This window comes from Leucopleurus acutus (assembly GCF_964270905.1).
Source record: "Leucopleurus acutus genome assembly, chromosome: 2".
NCBI lineage: Eukaryota > Metazoa > Chordata > Mammalia > Artiodactyla > Delphinidae > Leucopleurus > Leucopleurus acutus.
In genome coordinates, this window is record NC_139143.1 from 175,483,464 (window position 1) to 175,496,652 (window position 13,189).

Below are 13,189 nucleotides of genomic sequence, written 5' to 3' on the forward strand. Positions count from 1 at the left end.
GCCACAAGAGATGGTTCCTCAGAACTCCCACAGCACTGTGAAACGCCAATAATTACAGTGCATTCTACCATGATAATGATAATAATTCCTTTCTATGACAGTGTCAATAATATCTATTAAGGGGACTTCCCTGGTGGTCCAGTGGGTAAGACTCCACACTCCCAATGCAGGGGGCCTGGGTTCGATCCCTGGTCGGGGAGCTAGATCCCACATGGATGTTGCAACTAAGAGTCCGCATGCCGCAACTAAAGATCCCATATGCTGCAGTGAAGATCCCACGTGCTGCAATGAAGACCTGGCGCAGCGCAGCCAAAATAAATATTAATTAAAAAAATAATATCTATTAATTTTTGAGCATTTACTAGCTGGGTATCTTGGGCACATTATGTAAATTCATGCCTTCGTCTTTCATCTGTAAAATGATGGTAATAATAGCACATAGCTCATAGGGCTGTTGTGAGGATTCATTAGAATCATACCTGACACAAAGTACCTGACTAGTGAACATTAGCTATTGTTATGAGTATAGGGGTACTTTATTTTGTCTCAACTAATCCTCAGACCCCCTGAACCAGGTTCTTTTTAAAAAAATTTGTGGGTTGAGAACTGGTGAGTTTTAGATTAAATGAACTTGTGTGCAAAAAAAAATTGTGGGAGGGCTTCCCTGGTGGTGCAGTGGTTAAGAATCCGCCTGCCAAGGCAGGGGACACGGATTCAAGCCCTGGTCCGGGAAGATCCCACACGCCACGGAGCAACTAAGCCTGTGCGCCACAACTACTGAGCCTGCACTCTAGAGCCCGTGAGCCACAACTACTGAGCCCATGTGATGCAACTACTGAAGCCCATGCGCCTAGAGCCCGTGCTCCACAAGAAAAGCCACCGCAATGAGAAGCCCACGCACTGCAACGAAGAGTAGCTCCCGCTCACCGCAGCTAGAGAAAGTCTGCGCACAGCAACGAAGACCCAATACAGCCAAAAATAAATAAAATAAATTTATTTAGAAAAATAAAATAAAAATTTTAAATTGTGAGAAAATATACATAACAAAAAATTTACCATCTTAACCATTTTTAAGTGTACATAAAGTCCAGTAGTGTTAAGCACATTCACATTGTTGTGCAGCCAATCTCCAGGAACTCTTTTCATTTCGCAAAACTGAACTTCTGGGGCTTCCCTGGTGGAGCAATGGTTAACACTCCACGTTCCCAATGCAGGGGGGCCAGGTTCGATCCCTGGTCAGGGAACTAGGTCCCACGTGCATGCCGCAACTAACAGTTCCCATGCCACAACTAAGGAGCCGGCGAGCCAGAACTAAGGAGCCCACCTGCTGCAACTAAGACCCAGCACAACCAAATAAATAAATAAAATGTAACCAAATAAATAAGTAAATAAAATAAATATTTTTTTAAAACCCCTGAACTTCTATTCCTATTAAACAATTCCCCATTTCCCCCTTCCCCCGCCCCTGGCAAGCACTATTTTACTTTCTGTCTCTATGAACTGTATTATTATATTCTTTTTACCAACCATAACAACCGATGCTCAGAGAGTAATTTGCTTCTATGAGACAGAATCTGGACTTGAACCTGGGCCTCCGTTCATGCACTTTGAAACATGATTTCACCTCACAGATGGGAGGTGAAAAATCATCTGTGATGCGTTTTACCTCTCCTACAACCATGATGGCCACTGTGTGACAAGGCCCTCCTCTGTGCCCGTGCATTTTACGTTTTGCAGCCATTCTCACATTTAATCCTCACAGCAGCCCTGTAGTCACTGTGAGGGGGCAGTATCCTAACTCCCAGCACAGTGCCGGTACAGGACAGAGACAGTAAATATGTTCAGTGAATATAGGCCTATTTGATGCCTTTAAATAGGTTAAAAAATACTAAATAAGTTTGTTTTGCATTTTTAATGCAATTGTTTACATTATTTGAAAATGTTGACTCTCTAAGGAGAAAACCAGCTGAAATGCATGAGGTCATAAAGAGCTTCCCAATCCTGGCCACTCCCCTCTCCTCCTGCAGAGTGAATCTGCTCTTCTCACCCCAGGCCACCCCCCAATCTGCACTTCATCACCAGCATTGCTGATCCACAGCCAAAGCCAGAGACAAACAGGCAGGCAGGCAAAGGGACATAAGAGACTGTCCCTGCTCTGCTTCCTCCCCCTGCCTCTCCACCCCCATACTCTTCCCTCTAACCATACCCAATCCTGACCATTCTGGAACACGCTCTGTCCTTTCACGCCTCCGTGACTTTGCACATGCTGTTCTCGAAGCCTGGAATGCTTTCCCTCGCCTCGTTCTCCACCTCCGAGACTCCTACAGTCTTTGCAAGCGAGCTCCGAAGTTACCTCCTCTGTGAAGACTCCTCCCCTACCCGCCCCTGCAGCTGTGAGCCTGCCCCTCCTCGAAGCCCACTAGCTAGCTCCTCCAAATGCTCTAGAAGTAGGACAGCAATAACTGTTTTTAAGTCAGGGTGTCCCCCATGTCCCCAGCTCCTTGTGCTGAGATGAGGCTTCATCTCTGCTCTGAGCAGGGGTAAAGAGAAGCCCTGATTTTTCTTTTTCAGTGTTCCTGGTATATTTGAAAATGAAGAGATAACAAAACAAGATCTCAAATATTGAGGCATATTTTTCAATGTCTAGCAATACAATGCTTCCAATACAAAAAATTATAACTGTGCTGCTCACAAGATAATTATAGGATTTATTAAAATATAATAATTTATAGTGCTCCCCAGGCACAGTGGTCTGTTAATAAGAAAAAAGCTTCAGGATATACAAGGAGGCTCTTTGATCAAATTGGTCAGTGGATCTGACATAATGTAAAACCCCATTTGGAGATAATGTCAAAAGCCTAAATTGGAGACCCTGATGAAACGGTACTCCTGGCCCCTTTCCCCAGTGGTAGGCTGTGCTGCTGCCTCTACACACAGTAGGTGCGCATTGTTTGCTGAATAATGGTAACAAACACAGCTTTCCAAGTTGGTTATTGAAAACCCACACACAATAAGTATTCCTGGGAAACAATGAAGTCCTGAACAATGGGGCAGGAAGCCACCTCCTCCTCCAGTGACCCCCAACTCTCAGAGTCCAGCTGAAGGCTGCAACAGGAAACCCCTCACCCACTGTCTTTCCTCCCTCTCTTCCCCACTCAGGGGCCACCCCCACCCAGGGGCACCAAATGCACTCATGCTTTCCATCCGCTCTCCGCCCCTCTTCTCCTCTAGCCTCTGGAGGGTCCCAGGTGAAGAAAGAGAAAAGCACTTACAGAAGGAGGCAAGCAGCCAAGCTGGGTTTGGAGAGTCGTCCTGCCCCCAGGCAGGCCCGAGGAATAAAAGGAATGGCGAGAGGACAAAGAAGGACTTAAAGCTCTGGAACAAGGGGAAAGAAAAGGCCTAAGAAAGTTTACAAAGCAATCTGTCAGAGAAGGGATGAAAAGGGAGCCCCACTGAGCTGAGGGGCTCAGGCACTCACCTCACCTTCGGCCCAGTTAGAAACCTGCAATTACTTGGCCAAAGTCTGAACCTATCTCCCTCTTCCTTGTCCCAGAGGTTTCCCTGGGAGTGCAAGGCCTCACCTTGCTGGGTTCTTGGCAGCCCCAAATACCTCTGCTCTACTCAGCTCAATACGCCAGTTCTCTTGAACCCAACTAACTGGCTCAACTTCCAGTTCCCTCTGGATTTTCAGCAGAAACACTGGATAATACAGTCATCAGCAGATCCTCAAAGCTATCCAGCTACTCTGACTGCCCAGATGTTCTGAGCCGGTGAAAATATCCACAGACCTTTCTGAAAGTCTCTCCTGCCACCAAAGGCAGGATTAATAATAATACCAACTATCATCTGAGTGCTCACTCTGTGTCGAATGCTTTAAGTCATCTCACTTACTGCTCACCACCACCTTAGGTATGATTACCCAATTTCACAGACAGGGAAATAGGCCTGGAGAGATTAAATGTCTTTCCAAGGGATACACAGCCTGGATTCCAACCCAGGTCTGTCTGACCTTGGTGCCCACACACTTCCCACTCAGGACACTGCCTCTTGGGGACCCTCTGCGATTCTACTTTTTGTGGTTCCCATATTAATTTTAGATGGGGTAGGATGGTACAATTCTGTGGTATCTAAAAAAATCCCTTGCCTCACAGTTGGGAGTGAGAAGAGGAACGGGCGTGGGAGAGTCTGCCTCATGGCTGGGTAGGGTCTTAGTTCTTTTTAGACACTTGAGTAATTTAACCATAAATAACTGGGCACTGGGAACAGGACACTCACTAATAAAAGCATAGCCTAGAGTCACGTTTGAAGAAAAAAATTCAAGTCACTTAGTGGGTGGACATATCTGCAAAACAAAAGAAAAGCCCCTTTCCCAGCCCAGGCAGAGAAGTCTCCTGTACAGTTAGAGACAACAGGCTTCTGGGCACGTAGCCAAGGTTCTGGGGATATTTATAACTCGAAGAGGGTGGGAGTCCCTAATAAGCTGCTATATTCTTTTTCCATCACTTCCCTCTCCAAGGCTACAGCGAGCTCAGAGCTCTTCCCCACGCAGAATGCCTGCTTTCCCTAGTGCTCGGCTTCCATTGTCTAATTTTCTCATCCTGGCTGGGGAAAGGGAAGGCTGCAAGTCCTTCCGTTCGGAAGAACTCCAGTTGAATGTAGCTTAGCTGCTGGTGGTGTTTCTTGGCTAGCTGCTGTGGTCTCAGGAATCTGCCTATGAGCCTGTGGTTTCTCTGAGCTGTCTGAGAGTCTGAGGTCTCGGGAATCTGTGAGTCTTTGGGATCCGCCTACGATCTCTGGGCTTTGCCTGCACGTCTACGGATTCGAGATCTACCTGCAGATCTGAAGATAGACAGGATCTGCCAGTAACCCCCAGAATCTTTCCGAACGTCTGTAGTCTCAGAGAACTCTGCCTGAGGATTTGAAATCTGTTTGAGGCCTCTTGGATCTTGGAGCCGGCGACCTAGCGGATCTTTTGCGGGCCAGGAGGTAGGTCCGTTCGTTCCCAGTTCGGGTTTTCGGCTTCCCACCTTCAGTTGGTCAGGGACTGCTAACAACCTAAGGGTCCGCCGGGCGTGGGCCATTAGAGGCCCACGATCCCATCGATGCGGGAAGCCGCCAGGAACCCTTTTAGCAGGCAAGCCCTCAGGGATGATAAGGACGGTCCTTCCCAACCCTGGGGTCTGGCTCGCTCCACCTTACGCGCCCCTATACCCCACCCTCGCTTCTGATTTCCCTCCGGCTTTTGCGTCCCCTCCGCTAGGCGCAACTCAGCCTGCCCCTCAAGGAGCGCCCTCTTTAGAAGGACGCCCCTACAGGGTTAACAGCGATGGAGCCGGGACACAAGCCTGGCCCAGCCGCGGACCACACTTGCTGGCAGACGGGCGGCGCGTTGCCCCCTAGGAGTTGTAGTCTGCGTAGCAGTGTGAGAATGCCGCAGTTGCTGCTGGGTGATGTAGTGCGTGGGTGGAGCTGAAAGTTCCAGCGGGGCCGCTGAGTCTCCCCTGGGGAGTGGGCGGCTGCTGCTTTCCTCTCAGGCCTAGGATGTCAAGTGAGAGCTAATCCCAGCTGAACTCAACACAGGCCAGCGCCTAAATTAGGCTCGACGTCGCAGTTAAGATCCGACTCAAGATAAGCTTGTAGGGACGTGAAGAGAAGCAAGGCAACCTCCCTGGCTTAAGCCGGCTGTGGTCTCCAAGAGAGGAGAGCGGAAGATACTCCGCCCTGGCTAGGAGGACGCGCTTTTTTCTTCACCCTTTTGTTCTTTTCCCTCCGTGGCTTTTGGCCTCTGACTGGCCTTTGTACGCCCGAATGGAACTCCAACTCCCGACAGGCCACGGGGGCGGGCTCAGGCGTGATAAAGGTGCTCGGCCGTGCTACAAGAGGCGGGCCTCGTTTTCGCTTCGCTCGCTGATTGGCTGAGGCAGCTGCCGGAAAGGGCCCAGCCTCGACATGGAAGAGCAGAGGCGTTCTGTGGGCTGGGCTGAGAGCCTCCTCCCTGAGACAGCCTCGGCTTGACCCCCGGCCCGGGAGGGACCGAGCCAGGGGGCTGTCTTAGTAATTCCGGGAGCCTCCACCCCTTGGTGGCGGAGACACGGAGGGCGGGTCGCGCTCGAGGGTCAGGGAGGAGAGTGACCCGGCCCGGATTCAGGGCCCTCCCCAGTCGCCTGGCGGCCAGAACTCCAGACCCGGGGAGTGGGCAGGGCCTGTTTCTGTGCCTCACGCCCTGCTTTTCGCCTCCTTTAGCGCTGTCTGCTAGCTGCTTTTCCTGCTCTCTCTCTCCTGGGAGGCGAATCCTTGAGCCCGAGATGGCAGCCACCCTGCTCATGGCTGGGTCCCAGGTAAGCCGGGGGTGGCTTCTCGGACCCTACCTGTGCTTACCCACCTCGTTCCTGCGTTTCTTTGCTCCGCGAATCTCTGTGGGAAATTCCCTGAGATTAGTAATTCGCTTGCTTCGGTATTCTGCCTCCGGAGACCCAGTATCAGGACAGTATAGCCACAAACAAGCATTTACTGAACACCTGCTGTTTGCCTTTAAATACTGGGGAGACAAAAGATGCATGAGGCATGCCCTCCCTGCCTGCTCACAATCAGTAGGAAGACAGATGCATCCGGTTAACCGTGAAACTACACGATAAGAGCACTATTTTCTGTAGGAGCAACATGCTGTGGGGACCAAGAAGTGGGAGTATTAATTCTGTCTGAGGTGTGGGAGGGAGGGAGGAGTGGAGCAGAGCAGCGAGATGGGGCGCATTGAAGAACAGTCGGTGCTGGAACAGGGCCTTAAGGAACAGTAGGATTTCACTACCCTGAGAAAGATATTCCAAGAAAATAGGAACATTGTGGGTAAAGGTATGGAATGATGTAAGTGCTAGTTGTATTCTGAGAAAAGTACTGCTAGAGGGTAAGGTTTGGAGTGGGGCAGGGATATCTGGCCGTGGGACCAAAGCAGTCAGCTCATAAATTGCTCTCTCCTTTACCACATCTCTTTGTTGCTTGTTTATTTCTCCTTTGGACTCTACATATCAGACCTAATACCTTTGGCCTCCTCAACAATTCTAGCCATGTCTCTAATTTCGAGAAGAAAAACTGGTACTAACCTCCTAGATACCAAGTATTGAGGAAGCGATATGTGATTTCAGGCACCTGTGACATTTGAAGATATGGCCATGTATCTCACCCGGGAAGAATGGAGACCTCTAGACCCTACACAAAGGGACCTTTACAGGGATGTTATGCAGGAGAATTATGGAAATGTTGTCTCATTAGGTAAGTATTCTCTATCTTTCTCCACCCCACGTTTTTGAGACTGTCAAAAATGCCTTACCTCTGTCAACACAACCTAGTTAGTTGATTCTTAAAGCTCTTAATTGGATTTTGGCTTGAGTTGAGTCCTCAGGCAGATCTTTGAATGCGGGAATATCAAGGTCATATGGTCTAAAATGAAAGATCGTTCCTGCACATTTTAGAAACACTCAGATTTCTTGCGCCCTGAGTCATTTGCCATTCTCCAGCCTGTCTGTACAGATCACTGACCAAACAGGTCTGACATAATGGTGCTTGCCAGGATATAAATGCCCCTGTAAATGGTGCTTTTACTAGAAGATAAAGGGGTTCTGACCCAGGTTCATGGGAAGGCAAAAGCCACCTTTTTGTGTTTGCTTTGGCTTCAGAGCTGTAGCTTTGACTCAGGTCCTTTATTTATCCAGAGCAGGTACTTGTCTAGAGACATTTCAGAGTTGATCATAGATTTTGAGTGTGTCAGATGATGCTGTTCCAGAAGAATCCTGAACTAAATGAGATCACAAATTCTATTAGAGAGGGAAGCTATTTTTTTTGGTGGTCTGCAAACCTGTCTTTTCTCTTAGATATCCTTTGGTCTGGGTGTAACTAGAATAAATAGTGTATTCTTGAGCTGAAAGTCTATTGACTCACTTTGTCTCCTGTTAGGACTTGACAGAAGTTAGCAATCATGTATGGTTGACTAGGTCATCTGCCATTCATTAGGATTATTCCTTTTTATGAAATCTTTATTCCTATAGCTTTTAACAAACAAAAAGCAAACTGTGAAGGGTTTCCTTTTTAAATTGGGCTCTCTCTGATGTCCCAACTTTCTTGGATCCTTCCTTTCAAAATGCAGCCAGAAGTGAAGTTATCTACCCAGATCTATTGTAGTCAGTAACCCAAATATTCCACTCAATCCAACAAAAGCAAGAAATGAGAATCTTAAAGAAATGTGAATTTATATGTCAGTGGTCCAGCCCAAGGAGCACATTTTGGAAGGATGGAAGCATGGAAGCACAAGAATATATATATATATATATATTTCTTGCCCATATAAGTTTGGGAGTGGGTTAGATAATGTTTACAAGGCTTCTTTACCTCAAGACTCTTCAGAACCTTTAATGTGATAGCAGGCATTTTTAATTTCTAAGAAGATGATGTTGTATGCACCATTTACCAAACTAATTTATCCCTGGACCCTTTTCTCCCAGCATACCTAGTAATCTCTTTCTGAAGAGTGTACCAAGAAACACAACTTCGAAAAAGCAGTGTCTGGTAGAAAGTTTCTTGTAGACAGTGACTTTGTATATTTTGATTTTCATTTAAAGTCTCTACTCAATGCCAAGAATATTCTGAGCCAGGCATCTCTTTTGCCTTCTCCAACCTTCCCACCTCTATTTTCATTAAAAGGCCACTGAGGGAATTCCCTGGCGGTCCCGTGGTTAGGACTCTGCACTTTCACTGCGCTGGGCCTGGGTTTTATCCCTGGTGGAGTTCCCCGCAAGCCACATAGCGCGGCCAAAAAAAAAAAAAGCCACTGAAAAGTAGCAAGTAACATTTGGCAGTCATTTTTCTTGTCAACCGAGACTTGATATAGATTGATAAAAATTTGTTTTTCTCCATGCTAACCCAGTAGGTTCTTAGTAAATATTATATAATGGTAATGAAGAAGGCTTGACAAGAACATACACATACACACACATTCATTCACATATAAAATAGGCTCTTGGCTTTTAGAAATTCTAATTTAGAGTCTTTTATATTTTCTGTTTATGGTTTTCTTCTTTTGAAACACCAGGAACATATACAATATTCATAAGGAACTATTAACTGTAGTGATACAGAGCATGAACTTTTATCAGACAGAACTGGATTTGAATCTTAGCTTCACCATTTACTACTGTATGACCTTTTGCGAGTCACTTCTGTGGGCCTTGAATCTCTCATTCATAAAGTAGAAATCATCATAATGCCTGGCTCTCAGGGCGGCTGAGGTAATTCACATAAAGAACTTAAAACATGGGGCTTCCCTGGTGGCGCAGTGGTTGAGAATCTGCCTGCTAATGCAGGGGACACGAGTTCGCGCCCTGGTCTGGGAAGATCCCACATGCTGCGGAGCAACTAGGCCCATGAGCCACAACTACTGAGCCTGCGCGTCTGGAGCCTGTGCTCTGCAACAAGAGAGGCTGCAATAGTGAGGCCCACGCATCGCGATGAAGAGTGGCCCCCGCTTGCCACAACTAGAGAAAGCCCTCGCACAGAAACGAAGACCCAACACAGCCCAAAATAAATAAATTAATTAATAAAAAAGAAAAAAAAAAGAACTTAGCACAGTGCCCAGCACACAGTAGATAATTTTTGTGTGTGTTTACCAGTATTATTCTTCACCTTTTATTACAGATTTTGAAATCAGGAGTGAAAACGAGGTGAATCCAAAGCAAGAGATTAGTGAAGATGTGGAATTTGGGACTGCATCTGAAAGACCTGTTGGTAATACTGAGGACAGTCCTGAAAGTGAAGAGGCCTTCGAAAACAGGGATAGATCAGAAAGACAATGGGGAGATCTAACAGCAGAAGAGTGGGTAAGCTATCCTCTCCAACAAGTCACCGATCTGCTTGTCCACAAAGAAGTCCATACAAGCATCCGATATCATATATGTTCTCATTGTGGAAAGGCCTTTGGTCAGATCTCAGACCTTAATCGACATCAGAAAACCCACACCGGTGACAGACCCTACAAGTGTTATGAATGTGGAAAGGGCTTCAGTCGGAGTTCCCACCTTATTCAGCATCAAAGAACACACACTGGAGAGAGGCCCTATGACTGTAATGAGTGTGGGAAAAGTTTTGGAAGAAGCTCTCACCTCATTCAGCATCAGACAATCCACACTGGAGAAAAGCCCCACAAATGTAACGAGTGTGGAAAAAGTTTCTGCCGGCTCTCTCACCTAATCCAGCACCAAAGGACCCACAGTGGGGAAAAACCCTATGAGTGTGAGGAGTGTGGGAAAAGCTTCAGCCGGAGCTCTCACCTAGCTCAGCACCAGAGGACCCACACAGGTGAGAAGCCTTACGAATGTAACGAATGTGGGAGAGGCTTCAGTGAGAGATCTGATCTGATCAAACACTATCGTGTCCACACGGGGGAAAGGCCCTACAAGTGTGATGAGTGTGGGAAGAATTTCAGTCAGAACTCCGACCTTGTGCGCCATCGCAGAGCCCACACAGGGGAAAAGCCGTACCACTGTAATGAATGTGGGGAGAATTTCAGCCGCATCTCACACTTGGTTCAGCACCAGAGAACCCATACTGGGGAAAAGCCATATGAATGTAACGCCTGTGGGAAAAGCTTCAGCCGGAGCTCTCATCTTATCACACACCAGAAAATTCACACTGGAGAGAAGCCCTATGAGTGCAACGAGTGTTGGAGAAGCTTTGGTGAAAGGTCAGACCTAATTAAACACCAGAGAACCCACACAGGAGAGAAACCCTATGAGTGTGTGCAGTGTGGAAAAGGTTTCACCCAGAGCTCCAACCTCATCACACATCAAAGAGTTCATACGGGAGAGAAGCCTTATGAATGTACCGAATGTGAGAAGAGTTTCAGCCGGAGCTCAGCTCTCATTAAACATAAGAGAGTTCACACTGACTAAGTCCTGTAATTACGACTGAGAAATGATTCATTTGAAGGTACAATTTTATTTGATATCAAAGAGCTCTCTCAAGACTGAGCTGCTTTTACTGTACTGAATTTCCTTGTTGTGGACCACAGTTTAGAACATCGAAGAAGACAAGCCACTTGAAATTCTGATCCATGGCTTTGGGAATGGTATTCCTTCCTCCAAAATAGTGATTTTTATTCACCCAATATTAATGAATTATTTCATCAAAATCAGCCCCACAAGTAACTGGAAATCTGAAGACCAGGTGCTAAATGCTGATAAATGCTCAGGCCTGGAAATGGAGTAAATCTTTAAAAGTAATTTCTCCCATCCTTGGCCCAAAGAACTATGCTAGGGGAAATATTGACCTGTGATAGGGTGGTCACAGCTACTTTGGTAAAAGACAACCAGAGACTTTGCTTGAATTGCCACACCTATTCACTCACCATGGTAGCTGGGCACACACATCTTCCCTTCAAAGGGCTTTCTCCTTGAGTTGCTCATGCATTTGTATCTTTCTGTCTTCCTAAGAGCAGGATTCTGCATGATGAAGGCAATGATCATAACTTTTTGCCTCATTGTTTCTAATTAACTTTTTTAAAGCTTTCATGAAGATACAGATTAAAAGGAAAAATGAGACGCAGGTTTGGGGACCAAGGACTCATCAACAGTGGTGACTTTAGCAAGAGATGCCCACTGTTATTGCCATTAATCAGAATTTATTAATTTTCTTTGGGGATCACTGTAGGGAATATTGTAGGGAAAATATCTTCAAGGAAAGATAGGACCATAAGTGATGGTGGAGTGTAAGGAGCAAGTGGAATTGATCACTTCAGGGAAGGAAACACAGAGTCCCTTCCCAAGGAATGCAGGTCATTTCTCTGTTCTTTCCCCTCTACCCTTTAAAATCAATTCTCCCTGTACTGCTAACTCTAGGATTTGATAAGGGCCACATCCCAGTGTTTATCTTAGCTTGCATAAGGGCATGTGTATGTACATGTAAAATGTGTATTCCTATTGTTTTTCCAATAGAAACTGAATTCACACTGAATTAGCATGTTCTTGGGTGATATTGATCATGTGACAGAACTACAGACATAACTCCAATGTGAGAAATGTCCTTTTTTTCATTCTTTATGAAAGAAAATTGAAACACTAGTGCTGTAATGTGTACTCTCCTGTAAGATCTGTCTTTGTACAGAACGAAGCACTTGTTTATATGTATCAGTCAGTTGGAGATTATTACCAGACAAATAGGTTGATTGTCCTGTTCTCAGACTGAATTATCTTCTCTTTGGCCTAGTCACAGGGAATTAATAAAACTAGATAGGAATGTATTTCCATTCTCCCAGCCTACAGATTTAAGTGGTTAATGTAAGAGTTGACCCAATTTAAGCCCAGTACTGTCAGTTCTCCTTATCTCAGCCCAAATAGGAACTAAGAAATATCCCAAATGTTGATGCTTATCCAAGCATTTGGGGGTGGGAGTGGGAGGGAACTGATGCCCAGGAGATGGGACTAGAGTGAGGAATATATATTTTTTGAGCCTGCCCCACGTTTTTTCTACTGTATTGTGAGTGTTGTAACATTTGAAAATCTTTTGCCATAGCTCTTTGGGACTTGGCGTTAAAGGAGCCAGTGGTCTCCCTTGGGTAGTGTACTATAGTGATTTATTATGACCCACAACCACGTGGGTCTGCATCCCTTGCAAATGACACAACCTCAAAAGTAACAATGAAAAGCCACTCCACCAAGTAGGTGTCTTTATGTTGTCACTCTTATTTAAATACAAACTTGGGCAGGGAGCATGTTTTTTGTTCTATACAAAATTTAGCTGACTTTGGATGTTCATATTTTAATTGTTGAATGACTTACATGTTCTTGATGACTAAACTCAAATGTCTTTTTCCCGTATCAGTGTTGCTGGTGGTTTTAATGAATATCAAAGTTCTCCTGTTGTTTCTGTGAGCCACTAGGGGCATCAGCTTCGGAGTGGCTGTAGAAGAAGACAGCATCTCCATGACCTATTTCACCCCCTTTTCCTTCCCTACTCCCCTGCCCCACCCCCAAGCTGTTCTTTCTGCTGCTTTTGGCTTCTGAGTGCCCCAGCCATCTCTCCAGACATGTACACTTCAGTTGGGAAGTTAAAAGGGCAAGGGCCGGACCAGCTCTGTCTCCTCTCTTCCTGCCAGTTGTTGCCCATTTGCTGTGTTGAACCCTGTGTAAAGTTATGCCTCAGTCTCTCT

At 46.1% G+C, this 13,189-nt stretch overlaps 1 protein-coding gene across 1 annotated transcript; it reads left to right on the forward strand.

The window, feature by feature from the left end:
- The first annotated feature begins 5,966 nt into the window (after positions 1-5,966).
- Positions 5,967-12,375, forward strand: ZNF436 (zinc finger protein 436). Its single transcript, XM_082865686.1, has 3 exons — positions 5,967-6,338; positions 7,140-7,266; positions 9,682-12,375. The coding sequence occupies exons 1-3, from the start codon at positions 6,306-6,308 to the stop codon at positions 10,932-10,934; spliced, it is 1,413 nt and encodes a 470-aa protein (XP_082721812.1). The 5' UTR covers positions 5,967-6,305; the 3' UTR covers positions 10,935-12,375.
- Positions 12,376-13,189: the final 814 nt, after the last annotated feature.

Excerpts from the sequence above, each read along its gene's own strand:
- ZNF436 (XM_082865686.1), top strand. The coding sequence starts at position 6,306 with ATGGCAGCCACCCTGCTCATGGCTGGGTCCCAG. Across the intron at positions 6,339-7,139 it reads TGCTCATGGCTGGGTCCCAG|GCACCTGTGACATTTGAAGA; the intron begins GTAAGCCGGGGG and ends ATGTGATTTCAG. Across the intron at positions 7,267-9,681 it reads TGGAAATGTTGTCTCATTAG|ATTTTGAAATCAGGAGTGAA; the intron begins GTAAGTATTCTC and ends CTTTTATTACAG.